A 12,721-nucleotide genomic window follows, 5' to 3' on the forward strand; every position below is an offset into this window, starting at 1 on the left:
TCCGTTATCCCAACAACATCAAAGTTACCCATTCACACCTGAGCTTCAAGCTCATCTGCCTTATTTCTGACACTTCATGCATTCAGATATAGAATTTTTAGACCATTTCTCCTCTCTCTCTTTGAATCTCTGCCTATTGTGCTTAACCCAGCTCCCCTAACTCCCATTGGGCTATACGCCCCTAGAATTTTGTTGTCCTTCCTAAATTTACCTATTCTTTCTGCACATTTAACTCCATGTTCCATCAGACAATCCCTCTGTACATGTGTCCTCCTTATCACTTGTTCCGCCTCACCTTTCTCTACTACACACTTAATATTCCGGAACCGTGTAGTCCCCACCTGTCCTTTATTCTTCCTCTCGCTATCCTCTCTCTCATTCTGGATCCCCGCCCCCTGCAAATTTAGTTTACCCCCCCCCCCCAAGAAGCACTAGCAAACTTCCCTGCAAGAATGTTAGTACTGCTCCAGTTCAGGTGTAAACCGTCCCTTCGGAACAGATCCCACCTTCCCTGGAACAAAGCCCAATTATCTAAAAACCTGAAGCCCTCCCTCCTGCACCATCCTCTCAGCCACGTATTAATCTGTATAATCTTTCTGTTCCTTGCCTCACTCGCACGTGGCACAGGTAGCAATCCTGAGATTGTTACCCTGGAGGTCCTGCCCTTCAGCTTCGCACCTAACTCCCTGAACTCCCTACACAGGACCCAACTCACTCATCCTACCCACGTCATTGGTCCCTACATGGACCACAACATCTGGATTCTTGCCCTCCCTCTCGAGAATAACCTGCACCCGATCTGAGATGTCTCGGACCCCGGCACCAGGGAAGCAACATACCATCCAAGACTCCCGATCTTCCCCACAAAATCTCCTATCCGCCCCCCTGACTATAGAATCCCCTATCACTACCGCTCTCTTCTCTTCCCTCCTCCCCTTCCTAGTCGAGGGTCCAACCCCAATCTTCCGGAAATAGTAAGGGACCGAGGGTCGGTCTAGTGAGATGGAGGAACTGAGGGAAATACATGTTAGTAGGGAAGTGGTGTTAGGTAAATTGAAGGGATTAAAGGCAGATAAATCCCCAGGGCCAGATGGTCTGCATCCCAGAGTGCTTAAGGAAGTAGTCCAAGAAATAATGGATGCATTAGTGATAATTTTTCAAAACTCCTTAGATTCTGGATTAGTTCCTGAGGATTGGAGGGTGGCTAATGTAACCCCACTTTTTATAAAAGGAGGGAGAGAGAAACCGGGGAATTATAGACCGGTTAGTCTGACATCGGTGGTGGGGAAAATGCTAGAGTCAGTTATCAAAGATGTGATAACAGCACATTTGGAAAGAGGTGAAATCATCGGACAAAGTCAGCATGGATTTGTGAAAGGAAAATCATGTCTGACGAATCTTATAGAATTTTTTGAAGATGTAACTAGTAGAGTGGATAGGGGAGAGCCAGTGGATGTGGTATAGTTAGATTTTCAAAAGGCTTTTGACAAGGTCCCACACAGGAGATTAGTATGCAAACTTAAAGCACATGGTATTGGGGGTATGGTATCGATGTGGATAGAGAATTGGTTGGCAGACAGGAAGCAAAAAGTGGGAGTAAATGGGACCTTTTCAGATTGGCAGGTGGTGACTAGTGGGGTACCACAAGGCTCAGTGCTGGGACCCCAGTTGTTTACAATATATATTAATGATTTAGACAAGGGAATTAAATGCAGCAAATCCAAGTTTGCAGATGACACGAAGCTGGGCGGCGGTGTTAGCTGTGAGGAGGATGCTAAGAAGATACAGGGTGACTTGGATAGGTTAGGTGAGTGGGCAAATTCATGGCAGATGCAATTTAATGTGGATAAATGTGAGGTTATGCACTTTGGTTGCAAGACAGGAAAACAGATTATTACCTGAATGGAGGCCGATTAGGAAAAGGGGAGGTGCAACAAGACCTGGGTGTCATTGTACACCAGTCATTGGAAGTGGGCATGCAGGTACAGCAGGCGGTGAAAAAGGCAAATGGTATGTTGGCATTCATAGCAAAAGGATTTGAGTACAGGAGCAGGGAGGTTCTACTGCAGTTGTACAAGGCCTTGGTGAGACCGCACCTAGAGTATTGTGTGCAGTTTTGGTCCCCTAATCTGAGGAAAGACATTCTTGCCATAGAGGGAGTACAAAGAAGGTTCACCAGATTGATTCCTGGGATGGCAGGACTTTCATATGAAGAAAGATTGGATCGACTAGGCTTATACTCACTGGAATTTAGAAGATTGATGGGGGATTTTATTGAAACGTATAAAATTCTAAAGGGATTGGACAGGCTAGATGCAGGAAGATTGTTTCCGATGTTGGGGAAGTCCAGAATGAGGGGTCACAGTTTAAGGATAAAGGGAAACCTTTTAGGACCGAGATGAGGAAAAGCTTCTTCACACAGAGAGTGGTGAATCTGTGGAATTCTCTGCCACAGGAAACAGTTGAGGCCAGTTCATTGGCTATATTGGAAGTTAGATATGGCCCTTGTGGCTAAAGGGATCTGGGGGTATGGAGAGAAAGCAGGTACAGGGTTCTGAGTTGGATGATCAGCCATGATCATACTGAATGGCGGTGCAGGCTCGAAGGGCCGAATGGCCTACTCCTGCATCTATTTTCTATGTTTCTATGACAGTGTGGAGGGAGCTTCACTCTGTGTCTGACCCCGGGAGTGTGTGATGGGACAGTGTGGAGGGAGCTTCACTCTGTGTCTGACCCCGGGAGTGTGTGATGGGACAGTGTGGAGGGAGCTTCACTCTGTGTCTGACCTCGGGAGTGTGTGATGGGACAGTGTGGAGGGAGCTTCACTCTGTGTCTGACCCCGGGAGCGTGTGATGGGACAGTGTGGAGGGAGATTCACTCTGTGTCTGACCCCGGGAGTGTGTGATGGGACAGTGTGGAGGGAGCTTCACTCTGTGTCTGACCCTGGGAGTGTGTGATGGGATAGTGTGGAGGGAGCTTCACTCTGTCCTATGAGCTCTGGTGGATCTTTTGAAATTGTGTAAGGCAAAAAACACGACTAGTTCTGCCATCTTGGAACTTGTAGTTTGCCAGCAGTCATATACTGACTAAATTACTCTGTAATTTGGCTAAATAGAAAATTAATCAAATTCAAAATCCTTTCTAAAGCAGCCTCTTCCCTTCTCTACCTGCCGATCTGGTGGAATCGGGGATTTGGGGAGCCACTGTAGTGTAGCAGTTAGTGTGATGCTATTACTGCTCAGGGAGTTCGGAGTTCAATTCCAGCGCTGTTCTGTAAGGAGTCTCTGCACGTCCTCCCCATGGAATGCGTGGGTTTTTCCCGGGTGTTCTGGTTTCCTCCCACAGTCCATAAATGTATCGGGTAGATTCGCTGGTCATTGTAAACTGTCCTGTGATTAGGTTAGAGTTATCGGAATAGTGGGATTACTGGGGTGGTGCGGTTTGAAGGACGGGAAGGTCCTATTCTGTCCTGTATCTCTAAATAAAATAATTTTTTTTGCCGATATTTTTGGAATTGGGAAGGTCTTGCTCTAGTGTGGAGTTTGTCTCTTTAAGTTTCTGTTCCATTCCAGATTCTTCCTACGCTGCATTATATGGAACACCTATGACGTGATCTTGGATGACCTCAGTATCACGGGGGAGAAGATGAGCGATATCTATGTGAAAGGGTCAGTGTATTTTTATATTGAGTCTCTTATTGAATCTGCGTTCATGAAATGTTAGAGAGAAAAAGATTGACTCCACAATGTCAGTCCTGCACATGAAGGCACCTCCCCATTCTCCACCCAGCTAACAGGCGTCACCTGCCACATGTTCCAGACTCATCACCTGCAGCCTATTTAAACCCAGCTCTCATCCACAATTCCTGTTCACCGACTGAACCAGCCAGCCTCAACCTAGCCTTCAGTTCCCTCACACCCTATTCTATTTGTTCTTTCTTGTTTGTGGCCCCTCGTATTTGCTATTTTGCAGTCTATTATTATAGTTAACACTCACCACTGAATTGTCTGTGCTGGTCTGAAAGCCCTCTCACCCTTTCAACTTGCCTCTTTGTTCCATTCTATATCCTGGGAGGACCCATTTTCCAAATCTACCCCTTCCCTTTCCAGTCCTGAAGAAGGGTTTCGGCCCGAATCATGGACTGTTTATTCATTTCCACAGATGCTGTCTGACCTGCTGAGTTCCTCCAGCATGTTGTATGTGTTGTTCTGGATTTCCAGCATCTGCAGAATTTCTTGTGTTTACTGATGCACCATCAATAACTCTCGGAGACGGGAGGCGAACGATAGGCTTTTATTAGCGGCAAAACAGAGCACAGCATCTCAGAGACTGAGGGGGGAGCAGTGCCTCCAATCGCCTTTATACAGGGGTCTGTAGGAGGAGCCACAGGAGCAGTCAGCAGGGGGGCGTGTCCAGACAGGTATACATAGTTTACCACATTCTACCCCCTTTTGTTTTAAAAGAGAGTCCCCACGGGGCGAAGTTTCGTACAAGTATATTTACAGATTAAGTCTATCAGGCGGTCGAGTCTGTCACTGCGATCTACGTAGCACCGATGGTGATTGCACCAGTGACGGTGGTTGTGCTGGCTCCGGCCTGACTTGAGGTGCCAGCCCATTAGGCGTCAGTAACCCCTCATGCGTGTGCATTGCGTCCGGTATGGGAGTGTCGTGAGGTGTCTGTGTAGGGCTTGGTGTGCGTGGTGTCTCGTGGGTATGTATATCGGTGGGTACAGGGTTCATAGTCACCGCAGAGTGTTCGGGGTAGGGGTCTGGTGCTCCTGCAGGCGCCAGGTCGCGGACGGAGACCATGTCCTCCCGCCCATCAGGTAAGATCGTGTAAGCATACTGGGGGTTCGCATGAAGTAGGTGAACCCTCTCGACCATCGGGGAGTATTTATTGCTCCTCACATGTTTCCGGAGCAGCACTGGCCCCGGGGACGTCAGCCAAGCCGGTAGGGTGGTCCCAGTGGCAGACTTCATGGGAAAAGAAAAGGGTCGCTCATGAGGGGTGGCATTGGTGGACGTGCATAACAGGGAGCGGATGGAGTGGAGCGCCTCGGGGAGAACCTCCTGCCAGCGAGAGACCGGCAATCCCTTTGACCTAGGGGCTAAGAGTGTGGCCTTCCAAACCGTGGCATTCTCCCTCTCCACCTGTCCATTTCCCCGGGGATTATAGCTCGTGGTCCTACTAGTAGCAATACCCCTAGCCAGCAGGTACTGGCGCAGCTCGTCACTCATAAACGAGGACACTCTATCATTGTGGATATAGCAGGGATATCCAAACAGAGTGAAGAGCTGGTGCAGGGCTTTTATGACAGACGTGGTAGTGGTGTCAGGGCAGGGGATGGCAAAGGGGAACCGCGAGTACTCGTCGATAATGTTGAGAAAGTAGACATTGCGGTCGGTGGAGGGAAGGGGGCCCTTAAAGTCGACACTCAGTCGCTCAAAGGGGCGGGTGGCCTTGATAAGTTGTGCCTTTTCAGGATGGTAGAAGTGTGGTTTGCACTCAGCACAGACTTGGCAGTCCCTGGTCATCGTCCTGATTTCCTCAAGGGAGTAAGGCAGGTTCCGGGCTTTCACGAAATGGTAAAGTCGGGTGACCCCCGGGTGGCAAAGATCTGCATGGAGGGCGTATAGCCGGTCGAGCTGCGCGCTGGCACACGCTCCCCGGGATAGGGCATCAGGGGGCTCATTGAGCCTTCCAGGCCGGTACAGGATGTCATAGTTGTAGGTGGAGAGTTCTATTCTCCACCTCAAAATTTTATCATTTTTGATTTTGCCCCGCTGTTGGTTGCTGAACATGAACGCAACCAAGCGCTGGTCTGTCAGCAAGGTGAACCTTTTGCCGGCGAGATAGTGCCTCCGGTGCCTAATAGCTTCCACTATGGCCTGGGCTTCTTTCTCCACCGCGGAGTGTGGAATTTCAGGGCCTTGAAGGGTACGAGAGAAGAATGCTACCGGCCTTCCTGCCTGATTGAGGGTAGCAGCCAGCGCGAAGTCAGAGGAGTCACTCTCTACTTGGAAGGGAATGGCCTCATCCACTGCATGCATCGTTGCTTTGGCAATGTCCCCTTTAATGCGGCTGAAGGCCGCGCGGGCCTCGGCTGAGAGGGGAAATGCGGTGGACTTGACCAGGGGGCGGCCTTGTCTGCATAGTGAGGGACCCATTGGGCATTGTAAGTAAAGAAGCCCAGGCACCATTTGAGGGCTCTGAGGGTGGTGGGAAGAGGGAGTTCCAACAGGGGGTGCATACGGTTGGGGTCAGGGCCAATGATCCAGTTCTCCACGACACACCCAAGGATAGCAAGTCGGGTGGTTCTGAACACACACTTGTCCCTGTTATAGGTGAGGCTAAGAGCTTGGAAAAATCATTGGAGGTTGTTGTCGTGATCCTGCCAGTCGTGACCGCAGATGGTGATGTTATCCAGATATGGGAACGTGGCCTTCAGTTGGCACTGGTCCACCATCCGGTCCATTTCCTCAGTCTCCGAGATGCTGTGCTCCGTTTTGCTGCTAATAAAATTGATGCACCATCAATAACTCTCAGAGACGGGAGGTGAACGATAGGCTTTTATTAGCAGCAAAACGGAGCACAGCATCTCGGAGACTGAGGGGGGAGCAGTGCCTCCAATCGCCTTTATACAGGGGTCTGTGGGAGGAGTCACAGGAGCAGTCAGCAGAGGGGCATGTCCAGACAGGTATACATAGTTTACGACATTTACAAAATATTATCTCCCTTTGCACAAAGTCTAATAAAGATAAGCACTAAGATTTGCACAGATGTTGCAAATCTAGAGCAACACACACAAAATGCTGGAGGAACTCAGCAGGTCAGGCAGCATCTAAAGAGTTGACAATTCAGGCCAAGAGCTTTCATTGGGCCTGTATAATATGTGTTTAATACTAGAGGGCATGTATGTAAAGTAAGAGGTGGAAAAGTAGGCAGGAGATGTGCAAAGTGGATTTTTTACACAGCGAGTGGTGGGTGCCTGGACTTCTCTGCTGGGGTGGTGGCTGGAGGCAGACAGCAGTTGAGAATCTCTTAGATAGGAATGTGAATATGCAGAGAAGGGTCAACGGGCAGGGAAAAGGGGTTATTTAGGAGCCATTGGTTAAATTTGTTCGGCATAACATCATGTGCCACAGGACCTGTTTTGCACTGTACTGTTCTACGTTCCATGTTCCATAATCACGAGATGGATGCTGAGAAGGGTTTCCAGAGCTTGCTTTCCACAATGTTCTGAGCTGTGTCCACAGCTCTCTGCAGTTTCTGGTGGTCACTTGCAGAGCAGTTGCCGTACCGAGCCGTGGTGTACCCAGATAAGATGCTTTCCTTGCTGCGTCGATAAAAATCGGTGAGGGTCCATGGGGAAAGTTAAAGATTTGAGGAGGAACCTTATCACCTGGGAGGGGGAGTTGGGGGGATGGAGTCAGAGACTCTCACAGCATTGAAGATGTATCCAGCCGAACAGTTGAGGGATGACACGGTAGCGTAGTGGTTAGCGTAACACTTTACAGCACCAACTATCGAAAGATCGAGCTTTGAACTGCGGCTAACCCAGACATTGGAAGGAGGGGACTTCAATCAGGTCCACTGCCAGAGGATAAAAGGTAGGAGTGGTTCACAGCAGCATAACAGAATGTTGACCAGCGGCTAATGGGCGTTTCAGCTCTTCGATACTTTATTGAAGAGCGGCTTTACTCAGAGATAGCAAAGGAAAGAAAAGCACAAGACATTTTCCCTTCTCTTCCTTATATCTGCTCAGCTAGGTAGAGATGACAGGCAGGATAGTTGAATGCTCCTCTTGAGGGATGTGGGAAGGCAGGGAGACCTCCAGAGTCCCTGACCACTACAACTTCAAAAACCACATCCAGTTGCAGCTTCTAACAAACCACATTAAGGAGTTGGAGCTGGGACTGATTTCAAGGGACTCAAGAGAGATTTCAACACGCACGTCGATTGGGAAAATCGGGTTGATAATGGATCTCAAGAAAGTGAATTTGGTGAATGCCTAAGAGATGGCTTTTCAGAGCAGTTTGTCATTGAGTCTACTAGGGGATCAGCTATACTGCATTGGGTGTTATGTAATGAACTGGAGGTCATTAGGGAGCTTAGGAACCCTGAGGAACCATTGATTACAATATGATTGAGTTCAACTTGAAATCTGATAGGAAGAAGGTAAAGTCTGATGTAGCAGTATTTCAGTTGAGTAAGGGAAATTACAGTGGAATGAGAGAGGAGCTGGCCAAAGTAAATTGGAAGGAGCTACTGGCAGGGATGTCAGCAAAGCAGCAATGGTGTGAGTTTCTGGGAAAAATGAGGAAGGTGCAGGACGCATGTATTCCAAAAATGAAGAAATACTCAAATGGCAAAACAGTACAACCATGGCCGACAAGGGAAGTCAAAGCTATTGTAAAAGCAAAAGAAAGGGCATTCAACAATGCTAAAATTAGTGGGAAGACAGAGGATTGGGAATTTTAAAAATCCTACAGAGAGCAATGAAAAAAAATCAATAGGAGGGAAAAGATGAAATATGAAAGCAAGCTAGCAAATAATATTAAAGTGGATAGTAAAAGTTTTTTCAAGTATGTTAAAAATAAAAGAGAAATGAGAGTGGATATAGGACCGCTAGAAAATGAGGCAGGAGAAATAATAACAGGGAACAAGGAGATGGCTGATGAACTAAATGAGTATTTTGCATCAGTCTTCACTGTGGAAGACACTAGCAGTGTGCCTGATGTTGTAGTGTGTGAAGGAAGAGAAGTGAGTGCAGTTACTATTACAAGAGAGAAGGTGCTTGAAAAGCTGAAAGATCTAAAGGTACATAAGTCACCCCGGACCAGATGAACTGCACCCTAGGGCTCTGAAAGAGGTAGTGTTAGAGATTGTGGTGTCATTAGAAATTATCTTTCAAAAATCATTGGACTGTGGCATGGTTCCAGAGGACTGGAATATTGCAAATTTCACTCCACTCTTTCAGAAAGGAGGAAGGCAGCAGAAAGGAAATTATAGACCAGTTCGCCTGACCTCAGTGGTTGGGAAGACGTTAGAATCAATTGTTAAAGATGAAGTGATGGAATACTTGGTGACACAGGACAAATTAGGACAAAGTCAGCATGGTTTCATTCAGGGAAAGTCCTGTCTGATGAACCTGTTGGAATTCTTTGAGGAGATTACAAGTAGGATAGATAAAGGGGATGAAGTGGATGTTGTATATTTGGACTTTCAGAAGGCCTTTAACATGATGCCACACATGAGGTTGCTTACCAAGTTAAGAGCCCATGGTATTACAGGAAAGCTACTAGCATGGTTAGAGCATTGGCTGATTTGTAGGAGGCTGTGAGTAGGGATAAAAGGATCCTTTTCTGGTTGGCTGCCAGTAACTAGTGGTGTTCCGCAAGGATCGATGTTGTGACCACTTCTTTTTATGCTGTAAATTAATGATTTAGTTGATGGAATAGATAGCTTTGTTGCCAAGTTTTCAGATGATACGAAGATTGGTGGAGGGGCAGGTAGTGTTGAGGAAACAGGTAGGATGCAGAAGGACTTAGACAGATTAGGAGAATGGGCAAGAAAGTGGCAAATGAAATACAATATTGGAAAATGCATGGTCATGCACTTTGGTATTAGAGATAAATGTGTGGACTGTTTTCTAAATGGGGAGAAAATCCAAAAATCTGAGATGCAAAGAGACTTGGGAGTCTTTGTTCAGAACCCCCTAAAGGTTAACTTGCAGGTCGAGTCGGTGGTGAGGAAGGCAAATGCCATGTTAACAGCATTCATTTCAAGAGGTCTAGAATACAAGAGTAGGGATGTGATGCTGAGGCTTTATAAGGTACTGGTGAGGCCTCACTTTGAGTATTGTGAACAGTTTTGGTTCCCTCATCTTAGAAAAGATGTGCTGGCATTGGAGAGGGTCCAGAGGAGGTTCACAAGGATGATTCCAGGAATGAAAGGGTTATCATACGAGGAACGTTTGATGGCTCTGCGTCTGTACTCACTGGAATTTAGAAGGATGAGGGGAGATCTCATTAAAACCTTTCGAATGTTGAAATGCCTAGACAGAGTAGATGTGGAAAAGATATTTCCCATGGTGGGGGAGTCTAGGACAAGAGGGCACAGCTTCAGGATAGAGGGGCGCCCTTTCAAAACAGAGATGCGGAGAAATTTCTTTAGCCAAAGGCTGGTGAATTTGTGGAATTTTTGTCACATGCAGCTGTGGAGGCCAGGTTGTTGGGTGTATTTAAGGCAGAGATTGATAGGATCTTGATTGGACATGGCATCAGAAGTTACAGGGGAAGGCTGGATCTGTGGTTGAGGAGGGGAAAGAAAAGGATCAGCCATGATTGAGTGGCAGAGCAGACTCGATGGGCCAGATGGCCTAATTCTGCTTCTATGTCGTATGGTCTTATGGTCTTATTTGGGAGGCTGAGGGGGTGATAGACAGGACGCATAGAGGGCTAGTTATACCCAAGGTACAGGTCACAGGAAACTGGGTGACAGTCAGGAAGTTGAAAGGGGTTAAGGAGCCAGTGCAGAGTACCCCTGTGGCAATTCCCCTGAACAACAGGTATATCACTTTGGATACTATCAGGGGGTGGGGGATGGTTGGAATGGCCTAACAGAGGAAAGTCACAGTGGTCAGGTCTCTGGCACTGATTCTGTCTCTATGACTCAGAAGGGAACGGGGAAGAAGAGGCAAGCTCTGGTGACAGTGCGTTCTTTAGTTGCCATCGCAAAATTCCAATGCTGTGCTGCTTGCTTTGTGCTAAACGATTACTGCAGGAAATCCAGTGTCACCAACATACTCTCTAACCTTCAAGATTTGCTACCTGTACTCCCTGTACCCAAGATCAACAAGAGAGTGGAATCTTCTGCCACCAGACCTGCGCAGTATTTCTCACATTAATATTTTTAAAGATTGACTCAATCAAATCAATTTAGGGGATCTAGTCAAAAAAGCTCACTTTACAATTTAACTCTCACGCCGTTCACACCGACTGCGCGTTATAACAGCCGTCCGGCGGTGCTTACTCAGTGCCAAGCAGAGGCAGAAGGAACAGGCAGAAGATTCTGTGGGTGAGAACGAGATTCCTGGATGTTATGTTGCCTCCTGGGTGCCAGGGTCCGGGATATCTTGGATAGAGCCCTCAGCATTCTTAAATGGGAGGTTGAACAGCCAGAAGTCATGGTCCATGTAGGTACCAATGACATGGGTAGGATGAGTGATGAGGTTCTGCACAGGGAGTTCAGGGAGGTAGGTGCTAAGTTAAAGGGCAAGATCTCCAGGGTTGCAATCTCAGGTTTGCTGCCCTTGCCACGTGCTAGTTAGGCTAGAACTAGGATGGTTATACAGTTTAATATGTGGCCAATGAGTTGGTGTAGGAGGGAGGGCTTAAGATTTTTGAATCATTGGGCTATCTTCCAGGGTAGGTGGGACCTGTACAGAAGGGGCATTTTGCACCTGAACTGGAGGTGGACTAATATCCAGACGGGAAGGTTTGTTAATGCTGCACGGTGGGGTTTAAACTAGAGTTGCAGGGGATGAGAACCAGAGTGCCAGAACAGTTAGTGGAGAGGTTGTGGAGGCAGATGTTGGTAAGACCTCTGACAAAGTCAGGAATCAAAGGGTTGAGCATGGTGAGACAAAATCAAAAAGGGTGAATACAGGACTGAAGGTGTTGTATCTGAATGCGCGCAGCATACAGAATAAAGTAGATTAACTTGCAGCACAGTTGCAGATTGGCAGGTATGATGTTATAGGCATCACTGAATCATGGCTGAAAGAAAATTGTAGCTGGAAGCTTAATGTCCAAGGATGCATATTGTTTCAAAAGGATAGACAGGAAGACAGAAGGGGTGGCATTGTTATGTTGGTAAAAATGAAATCAAATCATTAGAATATTAGATGAATTAAATCAAATCATTAGACATAGGGTCAGAAGATAGAGCCAGGAAATTGCAAGGGTAAAAAGACTCTGATGGGAGTTTTATACGGACCCTCAAACAATAGTAAGAATGTGGCCTATAAATTACAATGGGAGACGGAAAATGCATGCCAAAACCGTCGTGTTACAGTAGTCATGGGGGACTTCAATATGCAGGTAGATCAGGAATATCAGGTTGGTGCTGGATTACAGGAGAGGGAATTTCAAGAATGCTACAAGATGGCGTTTTAGAGCTGCTCATGGTTGAGCTCACTATGTGTTCAGCTACTCTGGATTGGGAACATTCGAAAGGTTTCAGTGAGATCCCCCCTCATCCTACTCAGGGTCTGTACTCAATTCCAGTGAGTACAGACCCAGAGCCATCAAACATTCCTCGTATGATAACCCTTTCATTCCTGGAATTATCTTTGTGAAGCTCCTCTGAACTCTCCACAATGCCAGCACATCTTTTCTAAGATGAGGGGCCCAAAACTGTTCACAATACTCAAAGTGAGACCTCACCAGTGCCTTATAAAGCCTCAGCATCACATCCTTACTCTTGTATTTGATGCACCATCAATAACTCTCTTGAGACGTGAGGCGAGATATCGGCTTTTATTGACTGGAAGAAAGAACAAGCAGTAGTTGACCACCATGCTACATCCTGGAGACTGAGGGCAGGGCTCAGGCCTCAATCACCTTTATACAGGGGTCAGTGGGAGGAGCCACAGGAGCAGTCAGCGGGGGGGGGGGGGGGGGGGGGCGTGTCCAGACAGGTATATGTAGTTCAC

At 47.3% G+C, this 12,721-nt stretch overlaps 1 protein-coding gene across 1 annotated transcript in view; it reads left to right on the forward strand.

Annotated features, from left to right (window-relative positions):
• Window positions 1-12,721, forward strand: part of LOC140726118 (dysferlin-like) — a 388,334-nt gene that overhangs the window by 351,394 nt on the left and 24,219 nt on the right. Inside the window, 1 exon segment of the mRNA XM_073042070.1 lies at window positions 3,573-3,668. Coding sequence (XP_072898171.1) covers window positions 3,573-3,668 — 96 coding nt within the window.

Source organism: Hemitrygon akajei, chromosome 4 (genome assembly GCF_048418815.1).
Source record: "Hemitrygon akajei chromosome 4, sHemAka1.3, whole genome shotgun sequence".
NCBI lineage: Eukaryota > Metazoa > Chordata > Chondrichthyes > Myliobatiformes > Dasyatidae > Hemitrygon > Hemitrygon akajei.